The sequence below is a fragment of the Gallus gallus genome, chromosome 27, assembly GCF_016699485.2.
Source record: "Gallus gallus isolate bGalGal1 chromosome 27, bGalGal1.mat.broiler.GRCg7b, whole genome shotgun sequence".
Classification (NCBI taxonomy): Eukaryota; Metazoa; Chordata; class Aves; order Galliformes; family Phasianidae; genus Gallus; species Gallus gallus.
Window position 1 is genome coordinate 4,606,754 of NC_052558.1, and position 24,107 is coordinate 4,630,860.

The 24,107-nt window shown below is 56.1% G+C and overlaps 3 protein-coding genes and 2 long non-coding RNA genes across 5 annotated transcripts; 2 read left to right on the forward strand and 3 right to left on the reverse strand.

The window, feature by feature from the left end:
- Window positions 1-4,113: 4,113 nt before the first annotated feature.
- LOC771995 (keratin, type I cytoskeletal 42-like) lies at window positions 4,114-6,929 on the reverse strand. Its single transcript, XM_003642820.5, has 6 exons — window positions 6,392-6,929; window positions 5,983-6,065; window positions 5,590-5,746; window positions 5,346-5,507; window positions 4,921-5,046; window positions 4,114-4,736 (listed from the first exon to the last, which is right to left on the reverse strand). Exons 1-6 carry the CDS (start codon window positions 6,884-6,886, stop codon window positions 4,476-4,478), a joined length of 1,284 nt encoding a protein of 427 aa, XP_003642868.2. The 5' UTR covers window positions 6,887-6,929; the 3' UTR covers window positions 4,114-4,475.
- Window positions 6,930-7,001: 72 nt separating this feature from the next.
- Window positions 7,002-11,197, forward strand: LOC107055312. The gene is made up of 2 exons (XR_001470370.4): window positions 7,002-9,691; window positions 10,056-11,197. It is a non-coding gene; the product is annotated as an uncharacterized LOC107055312 (long non-coding RNA).
- Window positions 10,959-14,786, reverse strand: KRT14 (keratin 14). Its single transcript, NM_001001311.3, has 8 exons — window positions 14,243-14,786; window positions 13,325-13,407; window positions 12,894-13,050; window positions 12,601-12,762; window positions 12,398-12,523; window positions 12,089-12,309; window positions 11,694-11,743; window positions 10,959-11,207 (listed from the first exon to the last, which is right to left on the reverse strand). Exons 1-8 carry the CDS (start codon window positions 14,747-14,749, stop codon window positions 11,110-11,112), a joined length of 1,404 nt encoding a protein of 467 aa, NP_001001311.2. The 5' UTR covers window positions 14,750-14,786; the 3' UTR covers window positions 10,959-11,109.
- A 2,940-nt stretch (window positions 14,787-17,726) lies between these two features.
- Window positions 17,727-21,569, reverse strand: KRT17 (keratin 17). Its single transcript, NM_001277984.2, has 8 exons — window positions 21,051-21,569; window positions 19,996-20,078; window positions 19,422-19,578; window positions 19,129-19,290; window positions 18,927-19,052; window positions 18,618-18,838; window positions 18,201-18,238; window positions 17,727-17,938 (listed from the first exon to the last, which is right to left on the reverse strand). The coding sequence occupies exons 1-8, from the start codon at window positions 21,519-21,521 to the stop codon at window positions 17,841-17,843; spliced, it is 1,356 nt and encodes a 451-aa protein (NP_001264913.2). The 5' UTR covers window positions 21,522-21,569; the 3' UTR covers window positions 17,727-17,840.
- Window positions 19,556-20,821, forward strand: LOC121107693. Its single transcript, XR_005841995.2, has 2 exons — window positions 19,556-20,383; window positions 20,519-20,821. It is a non-coding gene; the product is annotated as an uncharacterized LOC121107693 (long non-coding RNA).
- Window positions 21,570-24,107: the final 2,538 nt, after the last annotated feature.

Genomic DNA, 24,107 nt, shown 5'->3' on the forward strand with positions numbered 1-24,107 from the left:
CCTTTACTGCCTGTGTTTGTCTGAGCAGTAATGCATTGGCACAACCCAACCATCACTGCTGGGGCAGCATCTCCCAGCCTGGGCAGGAGATCCGGGGAGTGCGGGGAGGACTGGCTCAGCCAGCACAGGTGCCTTTGTCCAGCAGACTGCGGTAATGAGAGGATATTCTGCTCTTCGAGGGACAGAGAATTCTCTTCCCTGCAGCGTGGAATTTCCAGCTACCCTTACTCACAGGCAACATTCGAGGATGTCCCTGTGCACAGTTACAGAAGCCGCTGGGATAAATCCTCCCTGGTGGTGAGTGTGACACCCCGCGGGCAGCCCGAAAGCAGCTGTCAGCTGGGGACGAGGGCAGGGGACACCTGCACTCATGTGCTCCCCCTCCTCCGCTGGTGGCACCGCAGTGACGCCCATCCCCGGGGTGGGCGAATGACCCCGAGGATGTGTAGATGCGATCATCTTCTCATAAGCATACGTTAGGATTCTGCTCTCCATTGAGCTCATTTATTTCTTTGTTTAGATCAAAAATGATAAAAGACGCCTACCTAAGGCTGGCAGCATCCTAGAATATTCATTATTCATAGGGTGCAGAGAAATAACTTGCTCAGGGACAGTGCTGGAGTCCCTCAGAGCTCAGACTGCCGACTGCAGCTCCTGAAATACGAGTCCGTCCTCCCCCTGCAAACACATCTCCCTGCTCCCCACACAGCCCAGACTCCTTGGGGTGAAAATCATGAGCAAAAAGGAGGATAGGGAGTAAATCTGGCTTTCATCAGACATTTTGAGGAATATAATTGAAGACAGGGTGTGGCTGTGAGAGCCAGCAGAAATTAATATAATGTCTGCATTGCTTGGAGCTTTGCTTCCACTGCGTTGGTTTGCAGAAGTTGCCCAGCAGCAGCCTACAGAGAGCAGTGCTGTGGGCTCGGGTCGCCTTTTTTCCCTTTCAGAGTCTCAGTTTTACCAGGCACATTGCAGGTATGGGGCATTACAGGTGGGCTGTGAGCACTTGACCGTGTCCTCAGTCACCAATGGCAGAAGGAGCAGGTCTTAATCCACAGACCAAACTGGCTGGCATCACTGATTGTCCATTTACATGCATCCTGCCTCAGAGGCTCACAGGCTGCAGAGTCACATTTACCAGCCAAAGTTGAACCCATCCTCCCACTCTCCCACAGGACTCCTACTGGGGTGTAGTTACACTGACATGAGATGGTGCCACGTTCCCAAGGTGTGTTACGGGCAGAGGGGCCATGGTGGTCCCAGCACAAAGCCGTGCACGCCGTGCCACCGCCTCTTCCACGCTCTGCTCACTTTGCTTATCAAACTGATAGTGCTCCTCATGTCAGCTACAAGGAGGGTGCGTCCAATCTGACAGAACTTTGCTTTCATAAGCATTGCTTCAGTGATGTTTGTGCAACCTCACTGGAATACGATGCTATCTTGTCACTTGTAATTAGCAGTAATGATTTGCATAATAGCCATTGGGCATCACTTATTAAAACCTGCTTTGAAGTGATACTAAGTCGGCTCCAGACCTCACGCTCCCAGCTCTCAGATGCAGACTGTGATGTTGTGGGGCTGTGAGTCAGAGCTGCGTCCCCCACAATGGGAGGCAGCTGGAAGCGCTGCGGGCTGCAGTGCTGCACTCTGAGAGCGCTGGGAAAGGCGGTCGTTCCTTTCCTGCAGGCTGCTCACATCTCCAGCTCAGCTCTGGGCTCGTGGCGGCGGTGAGGCTCAGAATGATGCCCAGGTGTTCAGCTGGATTTCCTCCTGCTACACCTCCCAGCCTGATGCACACCTTGAGGGCTTTCCGTTCCCCCAGCGGCTGCCAGCCTCGAGCACAGTGCACTGCACAGCCTCTGCATCACTGGGAGTGTGGCCGCTCATCGTGGCAAAGCAGAGCGTGAGGGAATTCGTGTCGGGATGGATGGGGACCGATGGCTGCAGGACGCTGCAGAGATCTCCAGCTCGGGGCTGTGGGCAGCACGGTTGTGACCCACAGTGCTGCTGCCAGATCCTGGCAGGTCCCGGCAGAGCCCAGACCCTGCAGGCAGCCCAGCCGTGGCCCTGAGAACTCTCTGTGTGCCTTTATTTAATACTTGCACTAAAACATCACTACTTGCAATACATCTCCAGGATGTGGGTCATGCAGGCAGTGTGTAAATGAAGTTACTTGGTGCAGCGGGCCAAGAAATCTCCTGCTTGATTATAGTAGTACATTACTGATGTACATAACTCTTTACAAATGTTACACAACCCAATAAACTCAAGTACAAGCTTCACGGACAGTGACAGGGCTGTGGGTGAGGCTCAGCTGTCTGCGTGCCTTATGGAACAGCCTTTTATGGGGAAGTTAGAGCTTGTACCGTACAGCAGCTCACAGCCCGCGATTCCAACACCTGCAATCAGCGTCAGCGCGTGTGCCGTGCAGCCCTTCGCTCCCAGCTGCTGCCCAGAGCGTACACTTTGCAGATCTGACTGTCTGATTTCTGCTCGCTCAGCGATGTCTCACAGCTGTGCTCGGTCGCTCCTCGGGGACCTTTCTATCACGCTTTGCAGGCACTGCTCATCCCTTGTCCCCCCCAGGGCACTGTTAAGGAAGGGGCCCGGACCCCCCCGCACAGCAGTGGGCTCAGCAGCACAACACGGCGCGGTTCCTCCGTCTGTTGCTGTTCCATTCTCTGTGCAATAAACCACCACCGCTTCTTTTCTGTCTGTTTACTGCGTCTGACTTTCAAAACTCCTCTCTCCCACCTATTAATTTGTCTCGCCCTTTTATCTGCCCGCACACTGCCAGCTGGTTCTTCCTGCTCGCTTTTTCTTTTCAGATGCTTTCATGGTTCCTTATTTAGCATTTTCTCTTGGAATCGCCTCCCCTGGCAGAAAGGCTTGTCAGGTCCAGCACAGCTTTGCTTTCAAATTACTACTTCAGTATTATTTGGGAAAACTTGTTGTTCTTGATTTTATCCTGTTGCTACACATTCATAATACCTCAAAGGCGCTGCAAATCATGTTATATTAGATTATATTAACACACGCCCACTTTAATGAAAACTTGACTTTCTCTCGAAAGTCCCTTCCAACAGAAGGCTGCCCATCAGACAGCCCCGAATCGCTCCTCCTCGCTGCCTCCGACCTCCACTCACAGCGCGTGCTGTGCCCCTGATGCAGACACCCCTTCCACAGCATAACGATCTGTGTAACACGCTTTTAAATACTCCTACAATTCATTATTTGTAGAAATTGCTTCTCAGGCTCAGGGCTGTATCAGTAGTGGCACAGTTTTATTAGGGACAAGCGTGTGGATCCTGGCACATCCCAGGTGAGGGCGGCGGGCAGAGCAGTGCCGGGGTCCCCTCAGTGTGGTCCCATGGGTACCTCCTGTCCCACTGGTGCTGCACGTGGAGCTGAGCACTGCCCATTAGTTTGCTTTGCTTTTTCTGGGGGTTTGTTCTTTGGGAGCCCTCCAAGGGTCATCTCCTGTCCGCAGCATCCTTCCCAGGGTTCAGCATGGCTTTGTCTGGAGTTTCCTTGGCACATCCCCCTGTCCTTCTCACATCCCCACTTCCTCTTGTACTGCATTTCTCCTCCCTCTTCCCCCCACCTTGCTGAATCTTACATCCCTGGTGAATGGCTCAGCATTGGCCTTGACTTCTCCTGCAGCTCTTCAGCCCTACCAGGGAGAACACCCTGACTGTGGGACAATAGAGTCATTCAGGTTGGAAAAGACCTCCAATGCCAGCAAATCTAACTACCAATCCATCCCCACCATGCCCAACCATGTCCCCAAGTGCCACATCTACACATCTCTGAGCACCTCCGGGAAGAATGACTTCATCACTTGTAACAGTGCTGTTCACACACCACAGCAGCTGAGCTTTGGGAGTGAGAGCTGATGCTTCCTGTAGCTCACGTGGGACTGGAGAGCCCTCTTTGGGACACCCCCATTAAAACACCTCCCCCTGCGGGGCGCTGGGGGCTCAGACAGCTCTGTGCACAGCGCCTCTCTGTTTCAAAATCTCAGTCCATGGAAGGCAGGGAAGAGCCAGCTGCTTTGCATACAAATTAAATTTCCCCAAACCATAATTAAAATTGTCATGTGAAACTGAAAACGTTTAGATAATTTATTGTTTCAGGGAATTTATCTGCCCATCCCTAATCCTGTCTATCAGTGCAGAGCCAGCAGGACTCAGCTAAATGACAGCTGTCATAAAGCACCTTCCCCAGCTCAGCAGGAGCCGCCCCGCAGCAGAGGGCAGGGCTGGCATGGGGTGGGAGTGATGGGCTGACCCCCTGCCCAGGGGAGAGAAGGAGCTCACAGTCGGACATCGGTCAGAGCCAAATGCTCAGCTCCTCATGGTTGCCTTCCCGGCCCTGGCGGGAAGCAGGGCGCTGCTGGTTCCTCACCACTGTGTTCTTTTACCACTCGTATCTCAGGTTTTCATATCCCTGTAAGTGATGGCCTGGCGATGTCACTGTGCCCGACTCTGCTTGCAGCCTGCGTACATGATGTCCTGCTGCCCGCCCTCCAGCAGGCAGCGGTAGGTGTGGATCTCCTGCTCCAGGCGGCACTTGACATCCAGTAGGCTCTTGTACTCCTGGTTCTGGCACTCCATCTCTGCCCGGATCTCCGCCAGCCGCTGCTCCACGCAGGAGATCTGGCTCTGCAGCTCAGAGAGGTATTTGTTGTAGCGGCATTCTGTTTCAGCCAGAGAGGACTCCAGGTTTTCTTTCTGAGAATGGAAACAACAAAAAGGAGGATGGGTTACGCAGCTGTCACAGGCAGCCGGGACTTCTTATTATAGGGATCCCACTGCAGAGTTGTCCCAGTGTACCCAGCGTACTGTCCATGCGGTTCTGGCCCTGCAGCTCTCTGCAGGGAGATGGGGGGCTGAGATGGAGCCGTGCGTCACTCACCATGGTCAGTTGGGCTTGCACGTTGATCTCCAGGCCCTGCAGCTGGCGTCTCAGCTCCGTGACCTGCTTGTTGCTCGACTCTATCTCCTGGCTGCTGGTGATGACCTCCAAGTTCACCTCTTCCACCTGAGGTCAGAAGGAGCACTGTGTGCTTTGCTCACCCCACACCACAGCCCCACACGTCCGCTCGTGCTGCAGCCCCCAGGTGTTCCCATCCCAGGCCCCACACGCCCCGTGACTCTGCAGCACTGCAGCTCCTCAGCCACCAGCAGAAGAGCGCTGCAATGGGGCCATGGAACCAATCTGAGTTTCTCCTAGGTGGAGCTGCTGGTGTCCAGACACCGCCAGGAAGTGGAGAAGCACTGATCTCTCACTTCTCCCTCTCCCTCGGCAGGCAGAGGGCAGAGCCGCACACCGCACCGTACCTTGCAGGCAAACCACTGCTCTGTCTCCTTGCGGTTGCGCTCCATCAGCGTCTCATACTGACACCGCAGCTCCTCCAGGATCTTCCTCAGGTCTGGGCCAGGACAGGCGTTGACCTCCACACTCACGTCTCCGGTCGCCTGCTTCCTCAGGCAGCTCATTTCCTGCAGACAGGGACGGTCATGTTCCCACCTGTGGGAAGTTCCTTTCTTCCCACGGATTTCTTTAGGCTGAGGGGTATCTGACCTCCTCGTGGTTTGCCCGGAGGCAGCACATCTCCTCGGTCACAGCCTCGCACTGCAGCTGCAGGTCGGCCTTGCAGCTGGCCAGCTGGTCCAGCACAGGGCGCAGGTTGCAGATGTCTGCATCCACATTCTGCCGGAGGCTGCACTCGGTCTCATACCTTAGGCACAGGAACAGGAACTCAACATGCCAGCAAAGCACTGCAAGAGCTTGAGCTGAGTGTGAGGGACAAAATGAGGACCAAGTTCTCTTGCTTCAGGCACGTGATGCTGTGGACATTGCCTTGCATGGAGACCTGTGCTTTAATACAGCAGCAGGGCGGGCAGGTTTCAGCCCCACACCACCTCAGTGCCTACCCCTTCCTTCCCCTGACCCCCAGCCTGGCACAGGACTCACTTGGCTCGGAAGTCTTCAGCTGTCATCCGGCTGTTGTCAATGTTCAGAAGGATTTTGTTGGTCTCCATGGCTGCGCAGAGGATCTGGAAAGAAAGCACAGGGAGAGATTTGGGCTGGCAAGTTCTGCCGGCTGCAGGAGGCCTGGAGGAATTGTCCACCGGGGGCACTGCAACATGGTTATTTTATGATGGTTTCATGTTTGGGGGTTATTAATCAGTTAAGTGCTATTACAGCTGGGAGCCTGCATGGTGGGCTGCAGGAGCGTCAGCTGTCTGTGAGCGCAGCTGCTGCTCTCTGATTACTGCACGTCAGCTGCCACCTCCTGGTCCTCCAGACTACTGGACATCGGTCTGCCCACGTGTGAAAGCGAGGCCCAAAGAAGCATGAGACATTTCTTGAGATGCTTTACCTGGTTCTGAAGGTCTTCGATCTCCTTGTGGAAGCAGCTGTAGTCCCGCGGCTCACAGCTGGGGCCCACCTTGGCGTACCACTCCCGGATGCGGCACTCCAGCTCGGCATTCTCGCTCTCCAGCAGCCGTACTTTGTCCAAGTAGGAGGCCAGGCGGTCATTGAGGTTCTGCATTGTCGCCTTCTCATTGTTGGCAAACAGGATCCCCTCACCGGCCCTGCCAAAGCTTCCAGTGCCACGCACACAAATGCCCCCCGTGCTGAACCCAAGGGTGGAACAGGCCCGCTGGGTCGCTCCAAAGCTGCCCCCGCTCATGCTGCCGGCACCCAGCTGCTGCCCAAGCAGACCCTCACCCAAACTGCCACCAGAGAACCCCCTGGCTGCGGCCGCAAGCTCGAAGGCAGCCTGCCGGCCTGGGGAGGCAGAGGAGCCCTGAGTGGTGCCCGCCCAGCTGCCCGCGCTGCCCCGGGTGCCGCACTGCTGGGCGCAGCTCATGGTGCAGCCGCGCGAGCTGCGCGGGCGGTGCGGGAGCTGCTGCGGCCTCTGGCCCCACTGCTCCCTATTTATACCGCCCTGTGGATGCTGCCGCTGGAGAAGCGCTGTTTGTTCTTCCTCCTCCCGACCTGGTAGTTCTGCGCCTGGAATATTTCCCCATGGGCGTTTGTCTCCGGCAATCCCACAACAGAAAGATGCTTTGGTTAATAGAAGCGTGTTTCAAAACTACATCAAAAATGTGACTTCCTGAATCATCAGGTCTGACTTGTGATGACAACCAAACAACAGTGACACGAACAGCGACAATACCTGAGAGTGCCTGGGGAAAGAAACCGCAATTACCCATGGGGGGCGAGTCCTGCTGGGGGGGAATGCTGTGGGCTGGTGCCACCCACCCAGCAGAGCCTGCTTGGCCCCCTGGGGTGCAGGCGCCCGTGATGCAGCAGCCCCAGGGGACGGGGGGGGGACCCCTTGGGGGGCAGCAGTGGGGTGAGGTCCCTCCAGGGCCCCTGGCATCGCACCATCGAAATGGAGTGCACAGAAAATATGCAGCTCGAGTGGTGATGGCTTGCTGCTTCTCTTCCTCCAGCATGCACCAAGACATCCCCTTCCAGGGGAGAGACGGCAGGGTATGCGTTCTGCTGCTTTAGCAGGTAGACAAAACATGCAAATATTTATTCAAAGTAAAAAGGAAAAGGACATTTCCTTTTCCTCCCAGGCGCTGCAGTTAGCTATGGCTACTCGCTGCCAGGAGAGGACAGCCACAGGAGATGGTGCACTGTGTTTCTGAAACAGAAGCGTGGAGAATTCCGGGAGCAGTCTGACCCCAATCCTGTCAGCACCACAGAGCTCCTCCAAGCATTGTCTGGGGGAAGCATGTCAAAGAGACTACAAAAGAAAAAGGATATTCAACATATTTTTAGTCTAGGGATGCTGAATTGAGGAGCAGCAGAGATAACTACAATGCTTCGTCATCCACATTTTTCATTTTGTTAATAATATTAATGCAGCCGAGTGGTGTCTGTCACACTGCTGCTCCTCAGCATCGTCTCTGGCGTCCAACTCACCCAGACACATCACACGAAGGACGCGCCCGGTGCAGCCTGCTTCAGGGCACTGCCATGCCACTCAGCTGGGTTCATTAGCCTTGGTTTTATCCTGGCACTGCAAATCCAGAACACCTTACATGTGGTGTGGGTTCTGTGTGTCCATTTTGAACTTCAGACATAGTTGTGGGTCTCTGTAGCCAATGATGAATACTACAGCTTCTGTGGAGGAGTATTTCACTCGTGATTGTAGGGGATTTCAGTGCATTTGTGTGTTCTTCTCAGTGGTTTTCTTCCTTTCCATAATGGGAAGCTTTGACATGCATCTACACCGGGCCACACCTCAAGGCCTGCCAGCAGCTGCCGTCTTTATTTTACTAAAAGAGATTTTCACCGTTGATGAAGCAATCTGGTAACGATGCTCTCCATGTGTATAATGGCAGAGCTGCTGGGAGTGCTCAGCTGGATGCAGTGATCTGCAGTGGGAGCTGCGCCGTCCCTGGGCAGCAGTGTGTGCCCAGCACAGGGTTTGTATCTGTGTGTATGTATGACTGTGTGTGTGCACCTCCACTGGCACTTTGCAGCCCGCCGTGCAGCACCAACGAGGAAACATTATTGCTTCAAGAAGGAATGAGGATGGAAAGGCCTCCCCTGGGTAAAGGTGCTGCTGCTGCTTAATTCTGTTAAAAAATTAGAAAGGAAGGAATTGTGCTTTGGCTTCCTGTGGCGTCCCGGTGCCCCACGATCCCATGGGGACAGACACCCACCGTCACTCCCAAGCACCGCCCTGCCCCGCAGAACAACCAGGCTCAAATGAATGAGGAAAATGAGAAGGCAGGACTGGATCTCCCCAGGAGGAGCCCTCTGTAGTCTCACAGTGCTTTAAGACAGTTTCACCCATGCAGAATCCTTGTGCTGCTGCTTTCAGGCGCTCTCTTATCTAAATGTTGACTCAGCTGTCTCTGTGACACTGCCCAGGAGCAGCTGCTGCCCGAGCCCTGCGGCTCACGAGGACATCGGGGCTGCAGTGCTCTGAGCACAGTGCTGTGAGTCACTGCGGGCACTCCTGCATTTCTCCGGGTTTCAGTTTGGTGCTCCGTGGGATGGGAACAGCATTGGCAGTTATTGCAATAGCAGCGTTCCTTCCCAGGGCTGAAACATGCGATGTGGACATGGAGCCTTCGTGCTGGGACACAGTGCTGGTGCAGAGTGCCAGTCGCTGTATGTGCTCCTGTAGTTATGCACTCAGTCTGACACCAGCGCGCCCTTCATGGCTCCCAGTGTCTCTGCTGATGGAATATCTTCAAAAGATATTCCTGGTTTCCACGTTTTGTTTCGTTGTCCATCCAGGTTTTGCCTTTGTTTGCTGAGGACTTCCATTTGAACTCCTTGCTGAATTCAGTCACTGCTTTTCCTGCTCTGGCTTCCTGCAGGAAATGTGGAACGCTCTCCTGAGCAGCGTCTGTCCGTCCCTGGGATGTGGCAATCCGTGCGCATTTCACAGATGTGAACTGTAGGTGGTATTTTCCTCCTGTGAGCTGGCTGTAGTATAGCACAGCAGTTATGTATGCTGAGCCCGTGCTCTCGTCTCTGTAATCACAGGGTTTGCAGAGCCTTATGCTGAATTTAAGCCTTGTTTACTAAAGCATATATACATGGATGAATCGGAACCGTGCCTGCTGCAGTCCTCCCAGGGGAACCAAATGGATTCTCTACAGACCTGGGCTCCCATCAGCCCCCAACAACTCCAGGTGCTCAGGTCAGGCCTTCCTGTGGATGGGGGGGTCTGGCACTGGGGGTTGGTGGCACAGATGGGCTGTGCCAGGGTGGGCAGCAGGGCCGCTCCTGGCTGGCCGCTCCTGTAGCCTTTCACTTACACTTAATCTGCAACAGCTGTGTTTCCCAGGACTCCTTTCTGTCTTTGGCACACATGGGGCATTCTGCAGGGAGCTTGAGAGTTCAGTAGCTGCCGACAAACAGCTGAGATAAAATCACTGTCTTTTGATGGCAAAAAATAGCGCATTTTCAGCTAACTCCGAATTTCACCCTGCACCCTTGTCCATTTCTGTGAAGACAACCTGACACTGAAGTTTGTTATTGTTTGATCCATTTTTTGTTTTGAGGCCGGTGTAGCTCATGGGGTCAAGATGGTTCCCTGTTGCTGCAAGGCCTGCAGTTCTGGCACAGCGCGGCGCGGTGAACTCTGCCCTCTGGTTGGTGTTTCACGTCCTGCCTTCTTCTGTACTTGCTGAGCGATCACACACAGTGATGGCGTCTCTCCAGCAGGCCCTGCAGCCCTCCCCCCACAGCCCCTTCCGTCCTGCACCCATCATGGTGTGCCTGACCTGGCAGCTCCGGTGTGTGCAGGCAGGAGCCCTCCCACCCTGCATCGGAGCTCCAGTGCCGGAATGCTGCAGGAAGGATTTAGCTGGGATCTGCTTGGTGTCAGAGTGACACCAAGTTATGGCTGCTCATCCCCTGCAGATTAAGCAGTGGTTACTGTAGAGGTATTAAATGCAGCCCTCGGCAACATTAAAATACCTGTGCAAAGTCTTGGTGCAGTGTGCCTAACAGTGTGATTTTAAGGCAATCAAATGAGGCGGGAGGAACGCTTGGATGAGGTTTGCCAGCTGATGCTGTGCTCGTGTCTGTGAGCAGTGCACGTGGCAGTCACGGTCCTGCTGAGCTCTTTGGGGTTCCGCCTGCAGGAGGGAGCGGCTCCTCCTAATACTGAGCGTCAGAGAGCACAGCTTTGTGTTTGCTGGCTTCAGTCCGCTCTCATTTGGCACTTTGTCCAAAAACATCATTGCCTTTTTCTCACATCAACATGACCAGGTCACATCTCAGTTCCTGTGCCCATCAGCACGGAGTTCCGCAGAACAAGCTGCCCGGACTCCTGCTGCTCCAGGCACGCACCTCTCCTCCCATGCTCCCAGCTGTGGATTTCTGGAACTTCCCTGCCATGAGCACCCAATCCCTCGGCTTCAAGAGCTCATGTGTCAATGATGGACAAGTCTGCAGTTTCGTGAATGAAAAACAAAGCTTTATTAAATGTGTACAGAATGCACAAATGCAGCTGCGCGTGGTTGGGGTCTGTCGGGGGAGAAGCAGAGGGGTGAAGATGGCTGTGTGCTGCACAGCTCTGTCGGGCAGAGCCTGGGGCTGCTGTGGGTCCCACTAGCGTGTGGTGAGCGCCATCTGCTCACGGGATGAGACCACCTTCCCGTCCTGCACCTCCTCCACGATGGTGCGCACCTGGCGCGAGGTCGTAATGGCTGCAGGGAGAGGCAGAGAAGGGAGGGGGGAGAGAAATTCCTTAAGACTCTGCCCAGTGCCACATGGACTGAAGGAGGACGTGGGAAGGTCTGTGGGGTATCAGAACATGCAGCCTGGGACAGCCCTGCACCGGCCGGGAAGAGGGAAGTGCCCAACTGATGGGAAGGCTCAGGAACGCAAAGGGCCCACTCTGTGACTTCATGGGGTGGCTCAGTTCTTTGGCTCTGTGCAGAGTGGGGACATTGGCTGCTCTGTCACAGGGTTTGTCTGGGATGAATCACCCCATGGATGCGGGGCATCTCCCTCCCTTACAGCTTTTCCCTGTGGTTGCTTTTTATTGGGTGCTCCTGTGCTATCCTGCTTCTGCCACTGCCTTGACCAGCAGCACCCGGGGGGCTGCCTTTCCCTGCATGACTTTGGCAGCTGCTCTAAGAGAACTCTCAAAGCTGTGTGCCATGGGCATGTGGAGCAAGATGCATTCTTACCGTCTCTGCCAGAGTGTGAGGACATTGCAGAGGAGTACTGGGAAGAGATGCTGCAAGAGGAGGAGAAAACAAAAGGGAAGTTAGAGAGAAACTCTTGTTTCATCAACACTGTGTGCAGGCAGGAGAGGAAAGCAGAGAAGTCATAGGAACTATGATAACATCTGCTGCGCTGGGTGCCCCTGGAGGCAGAGGAACTACTGCCCCTTGCAGCAGGGAGTGCTGCCACTGAGCATCCCTCCACAGGCAGCTATCAGGGAAGGAGCCTTTGGGCAACTGTGGTTGGCATGCAAAGAATCATGATGCCTGAAGGCTGCAACCATTAAGAGGCCCCAAGCAGCACGTTAAGGACCCCCATCACCCCTCCCCACCACACCGCCCTCGCAAACCCCACGCACTGGGCGTCCTCGCCCTCCAGCAGCCGGCGGTACGTGGCGATCTCCTGCTCCAGGCGGCACTTGACGTCCAGCAGCACGCGGTACTCGTGGTTCTGCCGCTCCATGTCACAGCGCAGCTCGGCCAGCTGCTCCTCCACGCTGGTGATCAGCGCCTGCAGCTGGGCCAGCTGGGTGCCGTAGCGCGCCTCGGTGTCGGCCAGGGTGCCCTCCAGCGCCGCTTTCTGCGTGCAGAGGAGACGACGGGCTCAGGGGGACGGGGCGGCAGGGAAGGGCCCCATCCCCACACCGGTGGGCAGCGGCCCCGCGTACCGTGCTGAGCTGGGACTGCAGGTCGATCTCCAGGCTCTGGATGGTGCGGCGCAGCTCCGTGATCTCCGTCTTGCCGCTCTGCAGCTGCTCCGTGTTGACGGCCACCTCGCGGTTCAGCTCCTCCGTCTGCAAGAAGCCGAGCCACACGTCACAGCCCAGCGTGGGCACAGCCGTGGCCGCGCAGCTGCGGGCGTCCAGCTCACCTTGCTGAAGAACCACTGCTCAGCATCCCGCCGGTTCTTCTCCGCCAGGCTCTCGTACTGCTCCCGCATCTCAGCCAGGATCTTGGTGAGGTCAATGCCGGGAGCCGCGTCCATCTCCACGCTGATCTCTCCTCCCACCTGTCCGCGCAGCGCGTTCATTTCCTGGGGAAAAGGAAATGCATGATACACACAGGAGCGACAGCCCTAATTGCAGACGGCTCTGCACCCCATGCCTGACCCCCTCTGCCCTGGGTACACGTTACAGCCCCAGGGGGTACCGGCACTGCGCTCACCTCCTCGTGGTTCTTCTTCAGGTAGGCCAGCTCCTCCTTCAGGTTCTCAATCTGCATCTCCAGGTCAGCCCTGGACAGGGTCAGCTCATCCAGCACCCTGCGCAGCCCATTGATGTCGGCCTCCACGCTCAGACGCAGGGCCTGCTCCGTCTCAAACCTGGAGACATGCATGCGGTCACACCTTGGGTCCAGCTGATAGAAATTTGTGTTTCCCGCCCCAGCTTGTGAATGCCTGCCAGCACCTCACATCAGGTGTGCATGCACAGCACTCCACAGTGCAGGACTTTCAGGACGGTGCTGTGCCTAGGAGGAGACATACTCCCCGTGGCCACCAGCAGCCAGCAGGAGCTGTTGGGCAGCTCCAGGTGCATATGGCACAGCCTGGAGCATGCTGCCCTGTCCCTTCCTTCCCTTGAGAACTTTGCACTTACTTGGTTCTGAAGTCATCAGCTGCCAGCCTGGCATTGTCAATCTGCAGGACAATGTTGGCATTCTCAACAGTTGCGGCAAGAATCTAGGACAAAAAGAAGCAGAAAAGTGAGTGACAAAGTCATTACACAAAGTTGCATGCTGCTGGTGGAGATCTTGTTCGAGGGGACCAGAGCAGCACCCAACTCCTGCCCCTTGGCCTGGCCTTGCACAAGGACTCTGCAGAGAGACACAGAATGTGATGCTGATCTGCACCCCTGCCTGACAGCACTCGCCCGTGCAGGTTGCAGCGTGCCCATGTCACCGCAGGCACTGCAAAGGGCCCAACTGGGAGGAAAAGGAGCTGAGGAGGAGCAACGGCACCCACATGGCTGTCATAATTACACCCAAGGTGAAATATTTGTTCTGAGATTTTGAGAAGGATTGGCCATTTAATGAGCAGTAATTTCTGTAGCCACAAGCTAATGAAATGCTCGCAGTGAGTTGTGATGCTCCAGGGGATATCCAGAAGGAATCCAGGTGCGAATCTGGACGTCGTGTCCCACCTGCAGCAGGGGAGGAAGGCTCTACCCAAAGAACCTCTGAACCACTAATCCCCATGGCCAGGCTCCCCATGCTTTTTCTTTGTGCCTGTGTTTGCACCTCCCAAAGAATCAGCATCCCATGCACCATTCCTTTCTTTGTTAACTTCTATCCACAGCCTCGCACCAGGCTAGAAACTGCAGGATCTGGCTTTAGCATCACTGCATGTCATCTTCAGCAGTGAGCAGTGCCAAGGCCACAGTGTGTCCCCAACTGCGGAGTTCTCAGTACCTATTTCCAGGCAATACATTTCTGTTTTCCCAGCTCAGATCAATCACCTGCCATTTAATCTATTAAAAAGTGACTCTAATGAGGACTTCGATATCCACCGCACCCACCTTGCTGCGCAGCTCCTCGATGGTCCGGTAGTAGGGGCTGTAGTCGCGCTCAGGGCCGGGCCCCTGCTTCTTGTACCACTCCCTGATCTTCACCTCCAGATCAGTGTTGGCCTCCTCCAGGGCACGCACCTTGTCCAGGTAGGCGGCCAGGCGGTCGTTGAGGTTCTGCATTGTTTCCTTCTCGCCGGCCGGGAGGATGCCATCGCCGCCCCCGAAGCCGCCCCCGAAGCCGGCCCCAAAGCCGCCCCCGAAGCCGGCCCCATAGCCGGCCCCATAGCTGGCCCCGAAGCCCCCGCCGAGGCCCCCTCCGACGCTGCTGCAGTAGCCGCCCCCATAGCCGGCGCCGAGCCCCGAGACGATGCGGGAGGAGACGGAGTAGCTGCTGGAGCCCCCATGGACGCTGGGGGCCCGGTAGCCCGCTGCCCGGCCACAGGACAGCCTGCTGGAGCCCCCCCCCAGTCCCTTAAGGGAGGTGGAGGAGGAGAACTGCCGGACAGTGGTGCTCATGGTGCAGGCAGATGCTGAGCACAGCGGGCTGGCAGTGCAGGCAGCAGTGCGCGCTTCCCCTGCCCGCAGCCCTTTATAGCCCACGCGGGAGGCGTTGCCGCTGCTTTTTTTTTCTGATGCATTCCCGATGATTTTCATCACTCCTAAAATCTGAGCCAACTTCCAGATTCGTCATTTTTCCTTTGTTCTGTTCATGCTTTTTGTCATATTTCTCTAGAAAGCTCTTATCTCACGAAGGGCGTTTTTATGCTTCTTCCGTTTCCAAGTAAATATTCAGGTGTGATTCAAAGGAGGAGGCTCCTTGCTCAGGGCTACATTTTAATATTCCTTTGTAGCACTACCTCTGAAATGGATCTATTCAGGCGATGTTAAAGGGGAGTAATTCAGCAGCTCTTCTGCTGCATCTACCCCAGCAGCTCAGCCCCTCTGTCCGAGCACACAGCGGTGCCGTGGGGCAGCAGAGCCTGCGGTGCAATGCGTGTCTGGGGGTGGGAGAGCTGGGCTGCCAGCACAGAGGTGCAGCTCTCCTCTCTTATCTGCAGGTGGGATTTTCTCTGGCGTTAAAAGGAGTTCATCCTTCAGGGCTTGTTTAATTCTTCACTTCAGAGACCACCCAGGAGGGGCGGAATATGGAAAGGCAATGAGGAGGAACAGTGGCATTGTGCTTTTATGAGCAGGAGCCTAGCAAGTGCTCCGAAATGGCAGGTGATGGCTCTGAGCCGGAGTAACTTAAAAACCACGAGATTCTCCAGGAGAAACCACAGAACAGCATCCAGCAGTTGAAGGTCACCGGGAAAAGAGCTACAGGTCCCTGTGCACTGTAAGGAGCTCACAGCTGGCAGCAGCACGGCTTGTGGTGAAGCTGCTCTTTGCGTGAACGGCCCGAGCAGCTGTGACAGAGGAGGACAGAGCCGTGTGGGTCTGCAGCCGACAGCCCAGCGCCAGCAGGGCTCGGTGGGCACAGAGTGAGCCGCCCTGGGGCGGTGGGCTCAGGGCACTGCTGCCCGGCTGCGCTGCTGCTGCATGCGTCACAGAGCGGAGCGGCACTGGTGGTGGTGCAGGGTGTGGAGGAGAAGGAATTTCTCATGTGTGTGCACGGCGAGCTGTCTGACTGCTCCCCGACAGGCCCCGACAGCCCCTTCCAACAGCCAAGTGTTCCTTAGATCATCTGCCAATGACGGGGGGAGAGTTTGGAAATAAGTAACAAAGGTACATTGCTGAGTGGCTCTGGGTGATGCAATTCCTTCTCCTGTGAGAGGAAAGCGGCATGGCTGGGGATGTGCCCTTGGACTCCCATTCCTTGGGACTGGGCACAGTGTGGAGGCAGCGGGGGCAGCGACACGGCCCCAAGGAGCACATCCCTCCCCATTGCCATCTGCACTCAGCGACACCGGCAGCAGTCCCTGCAGAACCACGTGGTGATCAGCGGAGCCCTCCAGCAGAGCAGCTCTGCAGTGCCCGCTGTGCGCCCATCCCAGTAGGGCTCTCTTTGCATGGAATTGCCTCTCTTTCATCTCTCGTTTATCTGCTGCTGTGAGCACCATCAGAACACGCACGGCTCGAATATCTGTGATGCTTTGATACTGCCACACGGCAGCAATTAAAATGATGAGCTGTTAATTAAGATGTAAGACAACAAATTAACAATTCTAAGACGTTTTTAACATGATCTTCATTGCATACAGCCACAGATGACTGCGTGCTGTTCGCATCACGCTCTCCTTTGAAGGAAAGGCCACTATTAACGAGTCAGATTCCCATGCACGCTGTGATCCCATTTCTTTCACATTTCTGACCCCAAGATGCCCATTCTGTGGCATCACAGCAGTTTCCCCACAGCACGCTGCTGTTCAGATGTGCACTTCTGTTCGACTGCAGGAGGAAAGTAGAGATGAAGAAGCAACTCCAGCTACAGCAGACCTGGGAGCCAGAACTGCAGGACCAGAGCACATCTCCTTCTTTTATCCCGGAACCATGCAACTTCAGTGGGTTCATAAAGTTTGCCCCAGGATCAAATTACCGTACAGAGCTTCCCTAAAAGGTTGCAAGGCCACACCTTCATTTCTGTTTCCGAAGTGGTCTTTTGTGTCAGAGGAGTTCAGCGCTGGAGAAGTCAGAGCACCTTTTGGAACCCAAACATGCAGCCAGGCGTGCCTGGAGCTGCCTCCTGCTGCACGGCCAGCACTCAGCTCTGCGGGGTCAGCACTGCTTACTGGTGCTTGAGGTGGGACAGCCGACATCTGCTTTCCACACCTATCTCACAATTTGCAGTAGCAGGTGTAATTAAAATGGGTTTTTTTTAGTGAGCTATTGTTTGCTGTTCCTATAGCTGCAGGGGCGTGCCACACTTTTCTCCCAGAAAAGTGTAACACAAGGATGGATCAATGTGTAGCTCTTCTGGCACTGCTATGCTGGGGGGCAGTTGGGGTCCCCGTGGGGCGGTGAGTGGGGCTGTGTCTGTGCCACCCTCCTGCTGCAGCCCCACCAAACCCACCCAGCCCAGGGCAGCTCTGCAGCAGCATGGCTGCACGGCAGCATCCCTCAGTGCTTTGGTAAATCAGAACTGTCTCATCTCCCCGTAGATGCAGGCAGACTTGTTGAAAGGGGTCTTAAAGCCACGCAGCCGCCTCTGTTCTTACATACATTGAATAGCACTTTTCTGATTCATCCCACTGATCTAAAAGGTGGATTTATGAAGTCATGTGGCAGAATGCAGCCAAGAATGTGTCTGAGCAGCTTTCCAGGAACAGCCAGGGCTGTGGGCAGCGCCTTGCAGGAGGGCCCTCACCCGCCTGCAGGGGCTGTGCCCATTTGGACTCTGTATTTCCAAACGGGCATCACCCCCTGCACCCCAACCCCTCCCCTAGCAGCCCCCCCCACTGCCTGGGCTGCACTGCACAGGGCACTCACCAGAGCCCCATGTCCAGCAGGTGAATAAATCAGAGGCCTGGCTGAGCAGTGAGACGAGGCACAGGTGTGCACAAATGCCAAAAGCTTTATTTGATGCCCACACACAGCGTGGTGCTTAGAGAAGGGGAGTGGGCTGCAGTGGTGCGGCACAAAGCAAAGCTGTGGGACTGGAGTGGAGCGCTCAGAGTGCAGCCTGCGTGATTTGCTCACGGGAGGAGATCACCTTCCCATCCTGCACCTCCTCAAAGATGGTGCGGATCTGGCGTGTGGTCACAGGCCCTGCGAGGGGAGAAGGAACTGTTCTGTGTGGAAGTGCCATACCACAGGTTTGCTCTTACCCACAACGTAACAACTGTTATTACAGTTGCTTTACACTGATAATCTTCTAAAATGTGTTTTTGGTACGTTAGGAGAACAATTTCTGCCAATTCACATTTTGAAAATGTTGTAAAATAGTAATTGCATTAAGTTAGAGAGTGTGGGTCTGTGGCAGGAAGGTTCTGTGGGTGCAGTCTGTGCTTCAGACCTGAGGGGTCCTCACCTTCTTTCACGGGCTGCGAGGCGTAGTGGGAGGACATGCTGCAGGGGAAATGAAATGAAATAAGGTCAGAAGGGGAAAATAGAGAGCAGACACTGAGACAAAACCATTATTTAAAGCCCTGCTCTCCCTTCTTTTACCAGAATATGTTTATAAGGCCTTTAGGAAACCGCTTTGTGTTATGTTAAGAGGAAGACAGTGCGGGGGATCAGGGCACTATGGCAGTCCATTCCCAGCAATGCCTGCTCCCTGTCCTGAGATGCACAGCACTGCGGGACCCTCGCTGTGCAGCAGCAGCAGCAAAAGGGACACCTGGTGCGTGCCCAGCATCAGGGGATTGGCTCAGGGAACACAGAGCTTTGCTGCCCCTTCCCACCTCCCTTCCCCTCCCACTGTGCCGCCCCATGAAACCCCACGCACTGGGCGTCCTCGCCCTCCAGCAGCCGGCGGTACGTGGCGATCTCCTGCTCCAGGCGGCACTTGACGTCCAGCAGCACGCGGTACTCGTGGTTCTGCCGCTCCATGTCACAGCGCAGCTCGGCCAGCTGCTCCTCCACGCTGGTGATCAGCGCCTGCAGCTGGGCCAGCTGGGTGCCGTAGCGCGCCTCGGTGTCGGCCAGGGTGCCCTCCAGCGCCGCTTTCTGTGTGCAGAGGAGACGACGGGCTCAGGGGGACGGGGCGGCAGGGAAGGGCCCCATCCCCACACCGGTGGGCAGCGGCCCCGCGTACCGTGCTGAGCTGGGACTGCAGGTCGATCTCCAGGCTCTGGATGGTGCGGCGCAGCTCCGTGATCTCCGTCTTGCCGCTCTGCAGCTGCTCCGTGTTGACGGCCACCTCGCGGTTCAGCTCCTCCGTCTGCAAGAAGCCGAGCCACACGTCACAGCCCAGGTGGGCACAGCCGTGGCCGCGCAGCTGCGGGCGTCCAGCTCACCTTGCTGAAGAACCACTGCTCAGCATCCCGCCGGTTCTTCTCTGCCAGGCTCTCGTACTGCTCCCGCATCTCAGCCAGGATCTTGGTGAGGTCAATGCCGGGAGCCGCGTCCATCTCCACGCTGATCTCTCCTCCCACCTGTCCGCGCAGCGCGTTCATTTCCTGGGGAAAAGGAAATGCATGATACACACAGGAGCGACAGCCCTAATTGCAGACGGCTCTGCACCCCATGCCTGACCCCCTCTGCCCTGGGTACACGTTACAGCCCCAGGGGGTACCGGCACTGCGCTCACCTCTTCGTGGTTCTTCTTCAGGTAGGCCAGCTCCTCCTTCAGGTTCTCAATTTGCATCTCCAGGTCAGCCCTGGACAGAGTCAGCTCATCCAGCACCCTGCGCAGCCCATTGATGTCAGCCTCCACGCTCAGACGCAGGGCCTGCTCCGTCTCAAACCTGGAGACAGAACAGCAGTGACCAAGGATGCTGAGATCACATCTGGTCTGGGCAGAGCCCCTTGGCTGCTGCTTATATCATGCACTGTGCACAGTGTCACAGCTGGCAAAGCAGTGTCACTTGAACCCACAGCACAGCCTTGCCTTGACATTATTGTGCCTTAGTACTGCTCTGGTGTTTGCTGAGCTGCTTGCATGGAAGGTGAAAGCACAGCAGAAGCCCAGTGCTCACACAAGCAACAGTGAAGTTATGGAGTGCCTACAGGATTTAGGTAACTGGCTGCTTTGGAAATCACATCTTCATTTTGAAGGCTTTGTTTCCAAGCTGCCTTTCTGGGTCTGGGATGGGAATTTTCTCCCACTTTTCACCAAAAACCTCTGCAGACCTTGTTCCTTTTTTCCAGGAGATGTGACTTACTTGGTCCTGAAGTCATCAGCTGTCAGCCTGGCATTGTCAATCTGCAGCAGGAGGTTGGCATTGTCAACGGTGGCTCCCAGGACCTGGCAGGGGAAGGATGAAAAGAAAGCACTGGATGAGCATCAGAACCCCAGGGAGCAGCACACACTGAGGCTGTGGGGACAGGGACAGTTCTGGGGCAGCCTGGGGCCTTCCAAAACCTCTGTGACCTCAGTTTCCAACATTCCATCACTACGTATTTCAAAAGGCAGCACAGGAGTCATTTCAGATGTGAGATGAGATAAAGCACTGGTTCCCATGCCTCAGGGCACAGGGTGGTTATGCAAGGGTCAAGCAGGAATCACCGCTCCCACCCCAGCACACAGCAGCTCTGCTGGTAGGCCGGCAGGTCAGCAGGGAGCTCATGCATGGGAAACTTGGTGCCCTTTGGTCCTGGGATGGATTTGATTTGTTGACTGCAGAAATAGAAAAGACTGCAGAGAACAGGTGCCTACAGCCTCTGATGTTTGTATTACGAATATAGGAGCGAAGAATGCGTGCTGGGAGAAGACTGGAGGCAGAGTTTGGGAGGACATGAGCTCTGGTGCAAAGGAGACAGAGAGGAAGGGTTTTCCCTGCATCCCATGCCAGCATCCCTGCATCTCTGCTGCGCGCGGCCTTCCCTGGTGACTGTTTACAAAAACCACCTTCATGTTTACAAATCTCACATCAGTGTTTACAGATATCACCGCAGTGCTTCACAGTTTGCAGACACCTACAGCTTTCCCAAGTACTGGCTTTAAAGTCTCAAGAAAAAGGCACACTATCAAAGCAGGTTCATCCCTAAGTCTTCATTTTTGCATTATCTCCTTTTACATTGGTTTCTTCCAGTGAAAATTACCTGTATTTGCATCTAGAAGAATGCAATCAGAACTGGCATCGAGAAATCTCTGAATTTCCATCCTGACACTGCACAGGTACCTGAGACGCTCTTGCCATGTGGTGCTCACTGATGGGAGGCAGCAGTCTGCTTAACACCTGATTGGGTGTCCCACCGTGTGCACCACCGCACCCACCTTGCTGCGCAGCTCCTCGATGGTCCGGTAGTAGGGGCTGTAGTCGCGCTCAGGGCCGGGCCCCTGCTTCTTGTACCACTCCCTGATCTTCACCTCCAGATCAGTGTTGGCCTCCTCCAGGGCGCGCACCTTGTCCAGGTAGGCGGCCAGGCGGTCGTTGAGGTTCTGCATTGTTTCCTTCTCGCCGGCCGGGAGGATGCCATCGCCGCCCCCGAAGCCGGCCCCATAGCCGGCCCCATAGCTGGCCCCGAAGCCCCCGCCGAGGCCCCCTCCGACGCTGCTGCAGTAGCCGCCCCCATAGCCGGCGCCGAGCCCCGAGACGATGCGGGAGGAGACGGAGTAGCTGCTGGAGCCCCCATGGACGCTGGGGGCCCGGTAGCCCGCTGCCCGGCCACAGGACAGCCTGCTGGAGCCCCCCCCCAGTCCCTTGAGGGAGGTGGAGGAGGAGAACTGCCGGACAGTGGTGCTCATGGTGCAGGCAGATGCTGAGCACAGCGGGCTGGCAGTGCAGGCAGCAGTGCGCGCTTCCCCTGCCCGCAGCCCTTTATAGCCCACGCGGTAGGCGTTGCCGCTGCTTTTCGTCACCTCTGACACTCTCAGCCAAATTCCAGAATCATCATTTTTCTCGCCCGTTTCACATCTTTTGTCACTTCCCACCAGCATCGCTGCAGCACACCGGGATCTGCTCTTTCCGCTTTCGTTCCCAGCACGGCTGTGATTCAGGATGGAGGCTCCTCGCTCAGGGCTACGTTTTAGCATTTCAGTGTTGCACCTGAGACGTGGAGGTGCTCGCTCCAACTCCACCCTGCGCTGCTTCCTGAAGTAACAAGTGAATCCCCTGTGACACCGTCCACAAGCGCCCGATATCCTTAAAATCTACACATTTATCTATTTGTTTTTTTAAAGTGCCCGAAGCCAACATAAGCTGCTGACTTAGGAGCTCTGAGCATCCATAATCTGTATGTAGGGCTGAGCCAAAGCCAGATGGAAACCTTCCAGCCAGGACCTCTATCCAGGACAAGCACAGACCTGGCGGTACTTTGTACTGATACTGCATTTGGCAGAACCCTGTAATTCAAAAGAGAAGAAACTGCAGTGGTTTCTGCTGACATAGTGGTGTAAGGTGAATCTCTGCAGAGGTCGGAAAGTCCCCACAGCGATGGGTTTCGGTCACTTGAGCTGTAGGCGCCCACCGCTTCCCGGTGGCACCTGGGTCATGGCTTCAGACCCGACTGCTTTCCCACAGCGCCTTTTAGCAGCAGCTGTGGCTTCTGCAAAGTTTGTAGAATCAGGAATGCCCGTGCCTCCATTCCCTCTGTCTCACTGCTGTGGCAAGGTGTGATGCTCAGGCAGACGAGGTCAGATAAAGAGAACTGGAACTGCATTAGACACCCACTGCCAGGACACATTACACACAGTTCCCAGTGTGACGAATGTGATCGGCCCTTAGCTGTGCTTGTGCCCCACACGGGTCAGTGTTTTGCTGCGGGTGTGGAGCTGCGAGGCAGCAATGCTGAACTCATCGGGGCAGCACTGCCTGCATGGGGGGTGTGGGGGGCATGCGGGGAGCAGAGCAGAGCCCCACAGCCGCCGGCAGTGGGGGCTGAACAGCACCGCCCGGAGTCGTGCAGGATGGGGCCACACCTGCACCAATACAGAGGGATTGGGCGCTGTGTTTGTAGCAATGTGGCCGGACAGGTATTAGCCTGAAAGGCAGCAGAGGAGCAGGAAGGGAGACACTGCGCCGTTGTATTCTTTGCTTGGAAAAAAACAATCCCTTCAGTGATGCGGCGCCAGGTGTTGCAGTATGCAGTGGAAAATCGCACACCCAAGCTGCTGGCCTGGCTGGCTCCAGAGATGTCATCTGCGGATAAGAGAAGTGATTCTTGCTTTTAGCAGAGGTTCCTGTGAGGCAGCGATGGAGTTATGGGGATTAGGCAGCTTTTGTACTTCTCTCCCGCGGTGATCTCCTTCCTTCCCGGGGCCCCTCTGGCTGTTTTCACATTCTAAAGAACTTAACCGATTTTGGAGCTGCTAAAATGTTCCCACAGCCTCACCCTCGGTAATTCGGGGTGCCTCCTTCCTTTCATCTATTCCCTGAAGATCACAACAGCAACAACATCTAGCTGCATCCGCGGTGCACCTGAAGGCCTTCGCAGGGAGTTGTGCTGTCCCGCAGCAGCAGAGGGCGGTGGGACGGAGCAGCCCGGCCGGGGTCGGTGCGGGACCTCAGCTGAGGGCTGTGCTCTGCAGAACAGCCTCGGAGCTCATTTGCTCCGGATTCGTGTTTTGATTCTCAACACTGCACACTCTGCAAATGGGGATGGCAGTGCCGCGTCCCTCTGAGAGCCGGGGCCGGGGCCGGGCAGCAGCAGAGCGCGGAGGAGCGCACTGCAGCCCAGGCAGATGTGTGGCTCTGACCTCGCTGCTGGCGCGCTGCCCTCCGGCGCGGGGGGTCGGCGTTTCCCAGCAGTGCCGGTGGCACAGCGCCGTGTGGGAGCCGCGCTCCTCGGCCACCCCTGCGCCGAGCTGTGCAGCTGTGCTGGCTTCGCTCACACTGCGGCTCTCGGCGAACACTTCGCGCCGTGAGCGATTCCCACGTCGGCCCCGAGCCCCGGCACTGGGCAGACCCTGCGCTGAGCTCTGCCTGCACGCTCAGAGCCCCACCGCATCCCAAACCCAAAGGTGACAACTGCCACGAAGAGGCAAAGCTCTGCCACAGCGCCACGGGCAGAAAGTCCCGAATTCGGGGCCTTCGTTCAATACCGTCGGAATACAGAAGTTCAGCCCTCAGTTAATCCCGCTGCTGCCCCGCTGACCCTCCCGGAATCCCCTGGCAGCCGCAGCCTGCAGCGCTGCCCTCCTCAGCTCGTGGTGGAAGAATTCTGCCTCCCAGGCTCTCCTGAGACACCCACGGTAAATTCCCCTGAGATAAAAATACATCACAACATTCGCGAGACGCCGTCGGCGCCCGTTCCAGCCAGAGGCGCGCCGCAGATGCTATCTGTGCCGCAGGTGTGCGGCGTGGGATGGGGCTGAGCTGCAGCAGGGACAGCT